At 37.5% G+C, this 15,732-nt stretch overlaps 2 protein-coding genes across 2 annotated transcripts in view; one reads left to right on the plus strand and one right to left on the minus strand.

Moving 5' to 3' along the window:
* The first annotated feature begins 877 nt into the window (after positions 1-877).
* On the plus strand, positions 878-2,826 carry LOC125226841. The gene is made up of 2 exons (XM_048131011.1): positions 878-1,219; positions 2,797-2,826. Exons 1-2 carry the CDS (start codon positions 878-880, stop codon positions 2,824-2,826), a joined length of 372 nt encoding a protein of 123 aa, XP_047986968.1.
* Positions 2,827-5,697: 2,871 nt separating this feature from the next.
* LOC125226116 (zinc finger protein 177-like) overlaps positions 5,698-15,732 on the minus strand; it is a 77,883-nt gene continuing 67,848 nt past the window's right edge. The window contains exons 6-7 of the mRNA XM_048129985.1: positions 10,002-10,167; positions 5,698-6,109 (exon numbers count right to left, since the gene is read on the minus strand). Of these exons, the coding sequence (XP_047985942.1) occupies positions 6,072-6,109; positions 10,002-10,167 (204 nt within the window). The 3' untranslated portion in view covers positions 5,698-6,071. The remainder of the gene's footprint in view (positions 6,110-10,001; positions 10,168-15,732) is intronic.

The raw sequence follows: 15,732 nt of genomic DNA on the forward strand, positions 1-15,732 counted from the left end.
GATTCTCCAACTGCCATCGTCTCTATATTCACGGGTCCCAGAATCTTCCTGAACACCTTGCGTTCTGTTGCTAGTAGGCTGTTTTCCGCCTTGAGTGTTAGTGTCCAAGCCTCACACCCACACATTAAGATGGGGCGTATCACGGTCTTATAGATCCGTAGCTTTTAAGACGCTGTTTTTACCAACCTGAAATAAACACCATGTATCTCTCGAAAAATTATAGATTGTTTAAGTGAATTGTATCAATCATCAATATGTGGTCTACATTAATTATCATCTAATAAGATTAATTTGTTTAACTACAGCATTTAATAAGTGAAAGTCAGTACGATTATATACAATTCAATAACTAACGATACCCAATTAGTAGGTATAAACCGCTTTATTCTGGTGATCACGACTTTATTCGTTCTGTAGGTTGTTAAATTTTATTCAAATTGGTTTAGCTTTTATAATTTAATTTTAACGTGGCTGTTTTATATTGTCTAAATTTTAGGCTTATATTTAATGCATGTAGCCTTTGTAGTCTGGTTAGTATTTATTAATTAAAAGGTAAAATCACCTTTTAATTTAAACGGCCAGTAAATTGGTTATATCATATTATTGATTTGTTTAAATAATGACATAATTTTTTGAGTCGCAAACTAATTTTTAAATCCATATATTTATCACTTTTAATATTATTCATTTAAATAAATTGGTTAAGGTGGGCCTTGAAAGAGAAAGGTATGCCTGGGAAGTATGTAGAGCTAATCCGTGCTATGTACAGATCGTCTTGTACGCGTGTTCGACCCGCTGCTGGAACTACTGACAGCATCGGTGTGGCTGTGGATTGCACCAGGGCTCGGCATTGAGCCCATACCTCTTCGTGCTTATAATGGACACTCTGACGTCGGACATGCAGGAAGAGGCACCCTGGTGCATGCTCTTTGCCGACGACATCGTGCTTGTCGGAGAAGAGGGACTCGAGGTACAAGGCAGGTTAGCGAAGTGGCAACAGAGGCTGGAAAATGTTGGCTTGAAGATCAGTAGATCCAAAACAGAGTATCTTTACTGTAACTTCGGCGGTCTTTCCGCCCCTGTTGCCATGACACTAGATGGCGAAATATTGCCTACCTGCTCGGATTTCAAGTACCTGGGTTCCCTCATTCAGGGAAATGGCGAGATCGACAGAGCAGTTCAGCACAGGATTAACGCAGGATGGATGAAATGGCGACAGGTAACAGGCACAACCTGCGATCCCCGAATGCCTCTCAGGCTGAAGGGGAAAATTTATAAATCAGTTATCCGACCTGTCGTCCTGTATGGAAGTGAGTGCTGGGCCACCAAGACGAATGATGAGAGAAGACTGCATGTGAATGAAATGAGAATATTGCGATGGATGTGTGGTGTGACAAGACTGGATAGGATTCGGAATGAGTATATAAGAGGAATCCTGAGAGTAGCGCCAGTGACAGAGAAATTGAGAGGAAGTAGATTAGCATGGTATGGGCATGTAATGGCGACCGCGTACCGGAAAGCGAAGCGTAGGTAGGCCCCCAACAAGGTGGACTGATGACCTGGTGAAGGTCGCAGGAGTCCGCTGGATGCGGGTGGCGCAGGACAGGTCATTGTGGCAATCTTTGGGGGAGGCCTATGTCCAGCAGTGGACGTCTTTCGGCTGATATGATGATGATGATGATGGCATGTAATGCGGAGGGATGAAAGCGATGTTATAAAACGAGTGGTAAATGTGAAAGTGGATGGATACAATGGTAGTGGAAGGCCTAAGAAAAGATGGATGGAATGTGTGAACAACGATAATTATGAGAGTGAAAGGTATTAGTATGGAAATGACGGCTGATAGAGAGGAATGGAGGAAGATGATCTGCTGCGCCGACCCCAAATAATGGGAAAAGGGCAAGGGAATGATGATGATATCTAAGAACAGGTAGAAATATGACTGGGCCTGGAAAGTCGGCTAAAACTCCTTATCTTTTTGAGGAAAGCCAAGTTACGGACTTGTTGCTTCCATGCCAGGTCAGCTTAGTATGACCTAAGGTATAATTGTGCCATGCGACATCGCCTGAAACGAAATTGCTTATTTACTAGTATTTCGTCCCGATTAGAAATTAAAAAAAAAGTCAAACTTTCAAGTTTAGGTAAGATAAAGCCTGACCAGAAATATATATCGTCACTACTTTTAAAAAATCTCGTATCTCACGCTGCTCTTCAAAGTTAAAACGCAGTAAGTCTATATGCATTCCATACATACTTACTACAAATTTCTTTTCATTGACAGACGAAGATACAAGTTTTTTTAAAAGTAGTGACGATATGACTATCGTCAGGAGGGCGCTGTTATTCTGATGTATGGGTTGACAGTTCAGTATAGTATGAAGAAAATAATTCTAATAAAATTCCGCAACATGGCGCGTAGTCATATATTTCTGGTCAGGCTTTAATTATATTGTGGATGTCAAGTGTCATTTTATTTAATTTTAACGTAATGTATATATGCGATTCATGTAGTGTTGAATTAATATTTGATTTAACGTATAAAGTTCGAAGCAAGCCGAATAAGTGTATGTACAGTTACTTTTTCACCCGGTGGGGATCCAGGGGAAGTTAGGATCCACTGGAATATATTATACTTCACCTACTAGGTTAACGAAGTATTTTTTATACCACGTCGCTGGCAAACAGGTATACGGCCCGCCTGATGGAAAGCGGCCACCGCAACCTATGGACGCCTACAAAAAGTAATGAATTATATTTAAAATAAAGTTAAAATATTCATAAAAATATTTCTTCCAGCATATCAGTCAACAGATTCTACCGAACTAAAAACAAATAATCTATTTAATTCAACTTCGGAATAGACCAGTAAATCTTCCAGCAATGAAATGTTAGAATTGCCTTTATCGTTCAGGAGCATGTAGCGTCCCACAGGACGGTACACAATTAAGACTTAATACTGCAACTGAAGTTGTATTATGCAAATGTACTGGGGTTTGCGTGTTGCGACGCCTACTCTGCACCGTCTATATTTAAAACGGACTATAAATTGGAATTGGTGGACTTTTTCGCGTTGATTTCTAATGGCATTATGCACATTGTCTGACAGAGCAGTTTCTTGGTAATATCGTTTTTGCGATACATTTTTCAGCTGATTGGTATGTCGTGCCAATTAGAAAAAAAAAATTACAAATATTTTCATTCTTATATATTTACTGCTAAAACAAAACGTTAAGTTATTTTTTTTTTACCAGATGCCAGTGATTTAAAAAGTACCAGAGTAATTAACTTCCACAATAAATTATTTATTTTGTCAAAGGTCCATAATGGGTTTAAAGGAAATTTCTCCACGCAGACGTAGTACAGCTGATCTCTATCTCCATCGAAAACCATGTACCGTTTCCTAAATTTAAAGAAAGCATTCGATAATGTTTTTGTTTTCATCAAACTTTTAGAAGCCACTGGAATCAAAGGAGTACAGTCAGCCAAAAAAGTGGTTTACCACTTTTCGACCTTATGAGTATCAAATAGTGTCGAAAAGTGGTAAACCACTTTATTCGCTGACCGTAACACTATAAATACTTTTTGCTACCTTTACGACCGTAAGAAAAGAATTGAAATTGATGAATATGTAGTGATGAATGAAAACATCTCATTAATATAACCGGATATTTTCTCATTGATCACTATATGTATGTGATTTATTATGTCTAAGGCCCACTTGCACCAATCACACTCAGGGTTCGTGGGCTGTCATCTGTCAAATTCCATTTTATAAAATGGTAGGTTAACCCTCTATTGTCATTGGTGCGAGTAAATGTATATTTAGTTGATTTTTTGCGCGCAAAGAACCTACTAGTGAATCCGTAGTGAAGGGTCATTGGGTTTATACTACATATTTATATAATGATAATGATATACTTAGTTTTAGTGTTATTTGTATTCAAGCTCACATTGGTCCACCACAGCTTTTTCTCACAGTTTATTGGTGCATTTGAAATGAAAACTTTATCAAAAATCCAAGTCCTGTTTCTACGACACGGTGCAAACGCACTACTTACCTTTTTTAACCCCCGACGCAAAACGCCCCCCGTGTTATAAGTTTGACGTGTCTGTCTGTCTGTGTGTGTGTGTCTGTCTGTGGCATCTTAGCTCCCGAACGGATGAACGTATTTTTTTATTTTTTTTATTTGAAAGCTCAATTAATCGGGAGTGTTCTTAGCCATGTTTCATTAAAATCGGTCCACTATGTCGGGGTTTTTTCAAAATTTTAATTGTGTGGTTAGGATATTCGAAGCTTTTCCTCGTTTTCTTTTGTTTCTTCAAGATGAATGTGCAAACATCTTAGCTTGAAAATACGCCATATTGCGTGAGCTATTCTAATTAAGAGGTCAAACAATAATATTTGCACTGTAATCTTTTCCCTGGCCTTATACCATGAAGTCCATGAATCATGGACGCGTCGGATCCGTAAAGAGTTGGCATAGGTACCTACTATTATTTACGAAAGTAATTTAACTATGTTTTGGGTTTGTTTTGGGTTCAATACAGTTTTCTTGCGAATCATAATGTTTTCCTTCAACTAAAGGCAACTGGAAAATATTAAATATATTGGCCATAATAAAGCAGCACCAACAATGCCTCAACATCAGTCGAAGAGTGTATTTTCAAAAGAGCTTATTTATTTCTCTATGAAAGCCATACAATAATGGTATTTTTGAATGTCTCCTCAGTTTAAATGAAAAATAAAAAAAATGATAATATTTATGAAATATTTTATTACTCAAATACTTATTTCACGAAAATATAAATAAAGGGTATTCTTAAATATAATTTACTTATAGTTAGGTATATTATTTACAAGGTGGACGGATTTTTGAATCACAATATACTTACTCAATGTAAGTATATTATAAGTGCAGACTACATAATACTATGTAGTTTTTTTTAGTATCTACCCTAACAGTCAGCAAATAGATAGGTAGAAGCTAACACTACATAAACATTCACCAGTCAACTAAATAAATAAAAATTTATTAATTCGAAAAAAAATTTGACAAACTTCACTGTGAATCTTTGTAATAATTTAAATATTAAGGTACAGCGGGGCAAATCTCGACTTGGCGGCCATTGTAACTGATCCATTTTTTCCATTATTACATTATGATGTTGAGTTCTACATGTATCCACTGAACACGCCTACCATACATAACCGGTGTACACTCTATTTAATAATGCAAACGTTGTAAAACACGGAAGAAATGGACCAGTTACAATTGTCCCCCAGTCGAGATTGGCCCCGATGCACCTTAAATATAACAGTCGAATAATAAAGCCATAGGTAAGAACTACATATTGGCATTCTAACAGTCAGTTTATATCGTACATCTACAAATAAATATTTATTTAATATTTGAAAACTGAATTCTTAGTGTGATTTTCATGTGTCAATTACTTAATAATTATTATGTTTTAAAAGAACCATCGACGTTATTTCAAAATAATAAATTAACGCTTAAAATGAACTATAAAATAATATCACAATTGTAGCTAAATTCATGTACAAACTTAACCATACCTACTTAACCTGTTGTCTTACATTTAAAACTCATTTTAAGAAAATGTGTTATAGTCGAAGACCATTTTAGGGTTCTTTTACTTCTAAAAAAAAAACAATTACCCTTAATAAATGGTATTTGCTTCAAGTCTGTATTTTTATTAACACCTATACAACCGTAAGTCAACGTTTTTTTAGTTATGTAATATAGTATTTTTATTTAGTAGTATACAATGTTTGGAAATTGTTTATATATCCTCTTGATATATAATAATATAGTTATTGGCTTGTGTTCCTAGGTAAAAACTGGCTCTTTTATAAAATTGACGTATTTGTCAACAGGTATTGTAATGTGCGAATGTGCGTGACTTACTTAACATAGTGTTCTGAAAACTTCGTGTCGATAGGTAAATACCATATGCCCACATATTATTTGTACAGAGTGTAAAATACATATAACGTTTCTTAGGCACATGTAGAGTGTAACTACTTTTATTGATAATATTTAGGTAGGCGCTCAAGTTGCTTCTCTAGTGCCACTCCTCTGGTGTTTAGCTGAAACAAAAATAACATATTGTAACGCGAACATTTACCAAAACGTATAAACTCAGTGCAAACAAGCTTAGTTCAACCGGCCGCTACTAGATGGCGCCACCGGTACTGGTTTTCCGAGTGAACTTAGCAAATATTTAAGTGTTCCCGTAGACTTAAAATTCTAAAACCTAGTGCAACATATGTTAACGGGTGCCTAGAATTTTATAGTAACCATGTCAATATGTAACTCTTAGATAAAATTCGTCAAATTGTTAGTTTGGCCGTACGTCAACAGATGGCGCCACGGGTATCAATATTGTGATATTGAACTTCGGTGTTTAAATATTTAAATCATGGGACACGGTTCCCGTAACTTGTATATTTTACTGAAGTAACTAGTAAATGTAAAGATTGTAAATAAGTAGTCAAACATGTAAAAAAACAAACAACAATGTTAGTACTAAGATCAACTTGTCTGTTACACACAAAGCTCAATAGATGTCGCTGTGCTGTGGCGCATTTCAAAGTTAGTTGTCGCTATTAAGATTTTTCCTGGGATAACGACCTCATGTACTGAACAATGTTTTATTTGAGAATTAGCTAGGAGTCAATTGCGCACACATAGTGTACCGTTTGGGACCTTTGTAAAGCCATTTGACTACGTTTACCACGCTCCCCTTTGCGCTCGTCGGTTGTCCTCAAGGACGCTGTACGGCCTTTGGCACTTCGTTAGATTAGGTTTTAGTTTAGTGTTGGCTGAATAAACGCCTAAGACTGCTACACGCCGCCTTTTCCTTCGCTCACGCGCACGCCCCACCCCTCTTCGGATTTTCATCCCCTACATCTGGCGCCCAACGTGGGGCCGTGCTGTGACGTCACGACGTTGATGACTGTCGAGACACGAAGAGCGAAGGTTTTGCGAGAACAACGTGTAGAAAAAAATGGCTGTTAACATGTCAGAAGGACAGTTCCAGCAGCTATTGGAGGCGATCACCAGCGCTGTACGTCCTGCTCCGCCGCCGGTGAAGCATAGCTCCTTCGCGAAGGCAACTTTCTTCTTCGACGGAAAACGGGATCCAGCCTGCGTGCAAACGTTCCTGACGGCAGCGACGTGTTTCAAGCGTGTCGGGAACATTAGCGACAGCGACGCACTAAAAAGTTTACCTCTCATCCTGAGAGATGATGCAGCCGTTTGGTGGAACGGCATAAGCGAGACTGTGAAGACCTGGAAGGACTTTGACAGCAGATTGCGTAGAGCGTTTTCACCGAAGAAACCCGCGCATATGTTGTACAAGGAGATCATCCTGAACGACCAAGGTTCTCAAGAGCTCACTGAGACCTTTGTCGCCAAGCAGAGGGATTTGATTGCTCAGATGCCGGAGCCCCAGCTCTTGGAAACGCAGCAACTGGACATGGTGTACGGGACTCTACACAGGAGGATAAGGGAGAAAGTGCCGAGGGAATCTGTCCTGAGCTTTGATGCCCTCCTCGAGGCAGCGCAATCGGTGGAATTGCTCCTGGATGACGAAGTTCCTACACCGACAGTGCCTAAACGGAAGGAACGTATCCGATGTCACTATTGCCGGATCGTGGGCCATACAGAAGATGTATGCCGGAAGAAAGAGAGGAAAGAAGCCGCTCGAGAAACGGTGAAGGTTGAAGCGCTGCCACCAGCCACAACTACTACCTGCACTGCGCCAACTGCAACGGCAACGCCAGCGCCATGTCCGCCACCGCCCGTCATCACGTGCTATGGGTGCGGTACGCCAGGCGTAGTTAGGAGCAGATGCCCAAAGTGTGCAGTAGCCAGGGGGTCGACCAAGACGGAACGCGTCGACTTTTGTGCCATTGGGGTTACTGAGGATTACTCCATGGATATCCGAAAGAGGCCCATCATCGGAATTGGCATAGATGGAATGTCTGGGACTGCTTACCTAGACACGTGTGCAAAGAGCAACGTTGCATCCTACCAACTCTACACTTGCCTGAAGAAGCGTGGCTACCGAATCAGCGTGGAGTCTGCGAAGATAACGTTGGCGGACGGCGTTGATAGGGTACAGGAGGTCCTCAACCTGCGATGCGTGGTGAATGTGTGCGACCGCGCGGTCCCAACCAAATTCATCGTGTTCCCCGGCAAACGGGACACAAGAACGCTCCTGGGAGTGCCCTTCCTGCAAGATGCTGGCATAATTGTTAATCTGCCACAGATGATATGGCACTTTATCGACAAACCCACGACCATGTACGAGTTGGGGGAGGAAGACGATGGGGAACGATCACTGACGTACGAGTCAGAACCGAGTCTGCAGTGCGAGATAGCTACATCAGCTGTGTCTATGAGTGCACCTGCGCCTGAGCCGAGGTACAAAACCACGCTGCAGCGTGCCCTGCCGTTCGACGCTGACCTGCCATCCGAGAGTGCCACTGTCCCCTACAAGCTGATCCCGGTTACGATCGCCGATGTGCCGGAAGTATCCGTCCCCAAGAGACAGAGAACCCTGTTCGACGGTTACTCACCCAAGTTCGTGGATGACATGTACCGAGACGCTCAGCGAACCCTTGCAACGACGGAGATCGAGCTGTCCCCACATTCGATGGAACTGTTCCCAGAGCCGAGTAGAACTGGCCGTAACCTATAACCCATACCAGGGTAACAATGCAACCCCTAAGACACGTACCTACAGTCTTATGGAAGAGGGGGAGACCCAGAGACTACCCTGTACCAGCAACCGGAAATGAACGCGGACGTGCTCCCACGCCGATCGCAACTCAACGTCGACTTTCCTGTCACTGCGCCGGGTCGACTGCAGTTCCAGAGGGGGAGACTGTAACGCGAACATTTACCAAAACGTATAAACTCAGTGCAAACAAGCTTAGTTCAACCGGCCGCTACTAGATGGCGCCACCGGTACTGGTTTTCCGAGTGAACTTAGCAAATATTTAAGTGTTCCCGTAGACTTAAAATTCTAAAACCTAGTGCAACATATGTTAACGGGTGCCTAGAATTTTATAGTAACCATGTCAATATGTAACTCTTAGATAAAATTCGTCAAATTGTTAGTTTGGCCGTACGTCAACAGATGGCGCCACGGGTATCAATATTGTGATATTGAACTTCGGTGTTTAAATATTTAAATCATGGGACACGGTTCCCGTAACTTGTATATTTTACTGAAGTAACTAGTAAATGTAAAGATTGTAAATAAGTAGTCAAACATGTAAAAAAACAAACAACAATGTTAGTACTAAGATCAACTTGTCTGTTACACACAAAGCTCAATAGATGTCGCTGTGCTGTGGCGCATTTCAAAGTTAGTTGTCGCTATTAAGATTTTTCCTGGGATAACGACCTCATGTACTGAACAATGTTTTATTTGAGAATTAGCTAGGAGTCAATTGCGCACACATAGTGTACCGTTTGGGACCTTTGTAAAGCCATTTGACTACGTTTACCACGCTCCCCTTTGCGCTCGTCGGTTGTCCTCAAGGACGCTGTACGGCCTTTGGCACTTCGTTAGATTAGGTTTTAGTTTAGTGTTGGCTGAATAAACGCCTAAGACTGCTACACGCCGCCTTTTCCTTCGCTCACGCGCACGCCCCACCCCTCTTCGGATTTTCATCCCCTACAATATTTAATAAATAAAGCAACTGAAATAAATTCGATTTGTAGTTTTGTTGGGATTCTAAAATTAAGGACATGACAATAAGGATAAACATTCATGAAGTCCTATAAAAACCTTCTAGTGTGTACCTATAAATAAGTACCTACTGCATCCCAAAAAATGATGACTGAATCACTGATGCTAAGAATATACATCTCAAACTGGCAATATAAAGTCTGAACAGCCTCTAAACTTTTTTGTTTTAAGAATTAAAAAAACTTCTAACCTTTGAAGAAAAAAAAAATACTTACCAGTATGCAAAAAGAGATGATTCTTCAGGTTGGTATGCTTGGAGAACCCTCTGGAGCATATGTGGCACTTGTAGGGCCAGGAGCCGCTGTGGACGTACATGTGAGACTTGAGGTCTCCGGGCGTGGGGAACGACTTGGAGCAGAGGCTGCATTTGTGTGGCTTCTCCTGGGAAAGAAAGAAAGAAATTGATGAGAAAATAGAATTACAATTATTTCAATTATATGGGATCATAAATTGTAATAGACTTTTTTGTAATTACATTTTTATTTGTTATGTCTTAATTTGAAGACCATTACGAGATACAAAGATCCAAGTAGCCATGCAGTATCTTTCCCTTTAATGCTGAGCAGCATTAGTATTTAGTATTACCTAGTTAACTTCGAATATTCGAAAAGGTACATTGAGTTGTGATATGTTGTCCATGATTAACAGCGAAATAAAAATTGTAAGGTCTCGGTTGGGGCTCTATTTCAACTAGCGGATATTTTTGTCTTTAGGCATTAAGTCCGCCATTTGTACTTTATTTGTTATATTGTGCAATAAAGTTTAAATATTTAAATAATATTTTCCATGTTTTATACCAAATATTAACTGGTGTGACATGTGACCACTTTTCTTGAAAAAATTATTATCGTTGTAAGTCATATTCCTGCCTACGTGCCTTCGCATACATTTGAAAAAATACAAAACAATGAATCCAATTTCTGAACTACATACTATCTAACAATACGATTCAGATCATCTTTATATAGTATTCGTTTATTCTTTACACTGTAGAACCATACCTACGTACCACTGCCCCAAAACTCCACATTGAACGAAACAATCAACACCGCCAAAGAAAACAATAATGACCATTATGATTGTTGTTAGTTTGAGAGATATTGATTGCATGACGCCGCAGCTCGTGCAAATGAATTTGTGGAACGTGCTTCCGACACGAGTGCTTTGGTTTCTTTTTACAATGTGGGCATTTAATGGTACCTACCTAGCAAATTTTTTGTAACTTTTAATGTGTAAGATTTGTTTTAATTTTATTGCAGGCATGTACAAACGATTTCGTTTAAGAATGAATTTAGTCATAGGATTGTATTAATAAATCAGAGATAATAATATAACAGCATCAGTTGCAGCAAATAAGATAACAATGCCTAAAGTTCAAAAATACCTACTTTTAATCATTATATTGCTTTATACTGAACTAGCGACCCGCCCCGGCTTCGCACGGGTACTATTATAGGTATAATACCTACATGTAAACCTTCCTCTAGAAACACTCTATCTATTAAAAAAACCGCATCAAAATCCGTTGTGTAGTTTTAAAGATTTAAGCATACATAGGGACATAGGGACAGAGAAAGCGACTTTGTTTTATACTATGTAGTGATGATAGTGATAGTGAAGTGAAGTTAATAAAATCGTCATTTCAAAAAAAGTGATTATCACTAGGACAGTTACAGTAGGCACTTTAATGACGATGATCGTTCTAATTTATTGATGTCTAAAAAAGTTTTTTTTTTCCATTTATGGAAAAGGCGGATGAAAAAGGCGTCATTAAAGTGCCTACTGTAACTGTCCTAGTGATAATCACTTTCAATTCGACATTAAACGCGTGCACGGAGTCTTATTCGTTCCGGTAAAACACTTCAGCATCAAGGGAGCTTAATAATGTTCACGTTTTTTGATGGTCCATGTTTACTAGCAACATAGAAATTGTGTACGTTTTGTATGATAAATTATTTAGTAGTAATACTTAATCAGTTGTGATTATATGATTTTAAACATTTTTTTGAATGGAATGCTTACTAGACTACATTTTTTAACTTTACAAACAGGTTCACTTAGGTATTTGATTGTACTCTGTGTTTACTTAAATTTGTATAATATTCATAATTGAAGATGAAACTAAGAATTTCAATAAATTTATTATATTTTATTTAAAAATGTAGGTAGAAATGCTAAAGTTAAATTCAATATTAATTTATTTTATAATAATATAGTAAATATGTTAATCAGTCAGCAACTAAATAAATACAACTTATTTTATCGATATTCTCAATTTATCCCATCCCTGCGGAACTTCACCGCGGTATATTTGGACGATTTGTATAAAACACACCGCTGATGACTTTAATTTAAGACAAATTGAATAAACCATATCGTCGTTCCGCTGTGGTTTTCGTGGACTCAATTATTATAGGGGCGATAAACGTGTTAATGGGGCACTTTGATGGTAGACCATTTGGACGCTCTGCTTTGAAGCATTAAGACTTGTCGCATCGTTCTCGACTTAATCTAAGGTAGAAAAAACGTTCTGTATCTAACAAAAAAATCTAATATAATATAATTAAATATTTTTGTATATAAATATCTGATAAACACCATGGTTTGTGAAACATGAAACTGAACAATAATTGTAAATATTTTTTTTATTGTTTCAAATTGATTGTTTGATTATTCTATCGAATAATTATAAGAGCGGATATCAAAGTTTTTGTTGTTTCATTTCCACAACATTAAAATATCATTAAAATAAGTTCAAAATCAAACCTCCTACAAAAATCCAATTTGATATCCTAGGACCGGCCCTCCCATTCATTTTCGCTCACCGCCCACTGCCACGAATGAAATATAATAAAGGTTTTACGGCAGAATTGAGAAGCCCACCTTTATCCCACTACCTCAATACAACTGGCAGAATCTTGATTGGTTCGGACTGCTATCCGCAGTAGCTCAATCAAGGAGGCAAAAAAACGATGCCCGATATTATTTCGACCTTTCTCGCTACCGAATATTGCATATATAAATCAATAAACAAAGAGCCATTAGTTGTCAGACAATTTCCGCTGGATAAATCACAACAGGTAAAAACAAGCTTACATGTGATTTTCAGACAGTGAAGGGTAAAGGTAAAGGTAGATGCGGCAAGAAATAATTGCGATAGGTAAGTATTGTCCTTCTTCTTATGTTTTAGGACTTTTTGGACACGAATTTATTTTGAAAAGTAGAGTTAGTTTAAAGGTTGCCGCCTAGCTACTATTATCACTGTTTCATTACTGTATATTACTTTTTATCTTCGTTCGTTCCTATTGTATATTTTCCATATTTAAACATCGGCGTTTTCGGTTAAAGTTTTAAATACAAATAGGAACCTTTATTGGACCCTGCTATGCAATAACTAAAACGTTGCGAGCTTTAATGCACTAAATCGGGACAATATCGTCAGCATAATCTATTTGATCTCCAATCGGCTGTTTACTTTCATAACCTCTTATTTCGACGAACTTAAGAACAAAATGCCTACTTTAGCAAGTTACTGATAAAGTTCATTATTCTAAAACAAATCTAAAGGGACAACTATGTTGTGAAAATAAGCAGTGGCAATCCTGCAGCAGTGACGTATGGGCGAGCGATACGCCTCGTCCGCGTTATGGAAATCCAATGCAAATGCAGCGCTTCGGTTAATTTAACTAAATAAATTGATGCGCCAGTAACGTGCCGAGGGTACTTATTCTGGTTTTATAATCGTTAAGAAATTTATGAAAATCACTCGAAAATATGTACGTTTAAAAAAAATGTTATCCCTGAAAAATCGATCCTGTGAACTTTCAACCAACTTAACTCTCAACATACTAGATACTTAACTAATACGAGCCGATGTACGATTGTACGTTGAACTAAACATATTGCTCGTTTCTTAGGTATATTACACTCCGTCAAATTCTGATGCATTTGCTTTCATGCAACAGAATTTGACCAGTCATCTCTTGAAAAAAAAAAAAACATTTTTCGCATTACGTGCACTTGCGCAAAACCGTGTAGGAAATTACATACAGAATCATTTTGACTCAAACTTATCAATAGGTACATTACTTGTGTATAAACAATTATAAATCTCTATAAAAACAGATACAAAAAAGAACGTATTGAAATATGCAGATCAGAATAAGGCCGAGAAAGGCCTAATAGGTATTGGTATTTTGCTCCTTAGTTCCACAGGCTCGTTTCACGGTATATCAGTACGAGATATGGGTTGCGTGTTTATTTGAGATAAGTGAATTTTAATTAGTTGTAGAATACGTGCGAATTTCAAGGTTTTTTTTACATAAGTTTATTGATAAGATTTTTTTATTCAAATCATATAAGCGTATTAAAAAATATAATATTAGTTTCATTTGATGCGTATAACTTGATTATTATTTTTAGTCAATTCTGATATTAAAGTCTACAAAATAATGAATCGGTTTTTAAATGAATAATATAGAGGTACACTACACTATTCAAATTGTGCACAATTACCCCTATTACATCAAAAATATATTCATATCCTAGCTTAACCACGACTTTACAACGACTAGAACAGTACAAAAAGGTACATACTCTTATTATAAAATATACCTACTTATATTAAAATAAATAATAGGATTAAAAACAGGCTGCTAGCATTGTACCTCTTCCAGAATATGTTAAAATGTGCTCATATGTGTTAAGTAAGGATAATTTAATTTTAAACATTATAAACCTGTAAAATTATTTGCTGTATTTAATAAATAAATTAAATGACATGATTCTATCAATAAAAATACTGTGTACAGTCAAGTTCATAAATATATGTACAGTTTTTCACCTTATTGCAACAAGTTAATCACAACAGGTAAAAACAAGTTTACATGTGATTTTCAGACAGTGAAGGGTAAAGGTAAAAGTAGATGCGGCAAGAAATATTTGCGATAGGTAAATAATGTCCTTCTTCTTACGTTTTAGGACTTTTTGGGCACGGATTTATCTCAAAAAGTAGATTGTTGCAACAAATGAAGGTGAGAAAATGTACACATATTTATGAACTCGACTGTACTAAAATGGCTCGTAGGTGATGATGCATGTCAAATATTTTACGACTCGCTATACAACTTCACTCTCAAACTAAATTAACTGGAGTAATAAAATACGAATAATTTATATTAATATATTCAAAGAATAGATGCTGCAATTAATAACCATGGCCCAATTACTGATTCCGGACAGTAATCAATATTGTGGGCTCAATCTGGATCCAAGACAAGGAGCATATTAATTGGTCCCTCATAACGGCGGGACTGCGGCCGCGTGATTACAACTGGTTTTTATATAAGAGACGGTGCACACTGACGTTTGGTACAATATTTTGGTTATCGTATTGTGCAAAATGGAATTTAAAAAAAAACAGTTGGGAAAACGACAAGACTCTTTTGCTTCTGCCAGTTATTTGACGTTTAATTTATTTAAAAAATTTAATTTAAAAATTATATAAAAAATTTTGTCCATACAGTTTCCAAATTGGTTTATGTAAATTATTTTTTTATGATTTTCTCACGCGACAGGATCAAGCGTTGTCAAATTTATTTCTAAATTGTAAAAGCGATTTTGGATAAAATCTAGTCTAAACAGACATATTTTAATGTTTTGTGAGAAAATTTTTTTCATTAATATTTGTGTCCGGGCTCTTGATAACCAACCTCCAAATGTGAAACTATATAAATCAATGTCAGCATTAACGCTTACTCCAAATACTTAGCCCAAAAGGCGAGTATTAGAAACAACATTTTCAATTTCAGGTTTTTAGAACTATGTGTCGACAACTTTCTTAATTATTTTACCACTAAAGAGCCATATTATTTGTTACCTGGCTACAAATTCTGAACTTCCCCTTACCTAACTATTTCATTAAGTCACCTCTCGGGAATAATTTAA

This window comes from Leguminivora glycinivorella, chromosome 1, assembly GCF_023078275.1.
Source record: "Leguminivora glycinivorella isolate SPB_JAAS2020 chromosome 1, LegGlyc_1.1, whole genome shotgun sequence".
In the NCBI taxonomy this organism is placed as follows: domain Eukaryota; kingdom Metazoa; phylum Arthropoda; class Insecta; order Lepidoptera; family Tortricidae; genus Leguminivora; species Leguminivora glycinivorella.

Coding starts and splice junctions, on each gene's coding strand:
- LOC125226841 (XM_048131011.1), top strand. CDS start 878: ATGGACACTCTGACGTCGGACATGCAGGAAGAGGCACCCTGGTGCATG. Junction 1,220..2,796: donor GATGGATGAAATGGCGACAG/GTAACAGGCACA, acceptor TATTTCTTCCAG/CATATCAGTCAACAGATTCT.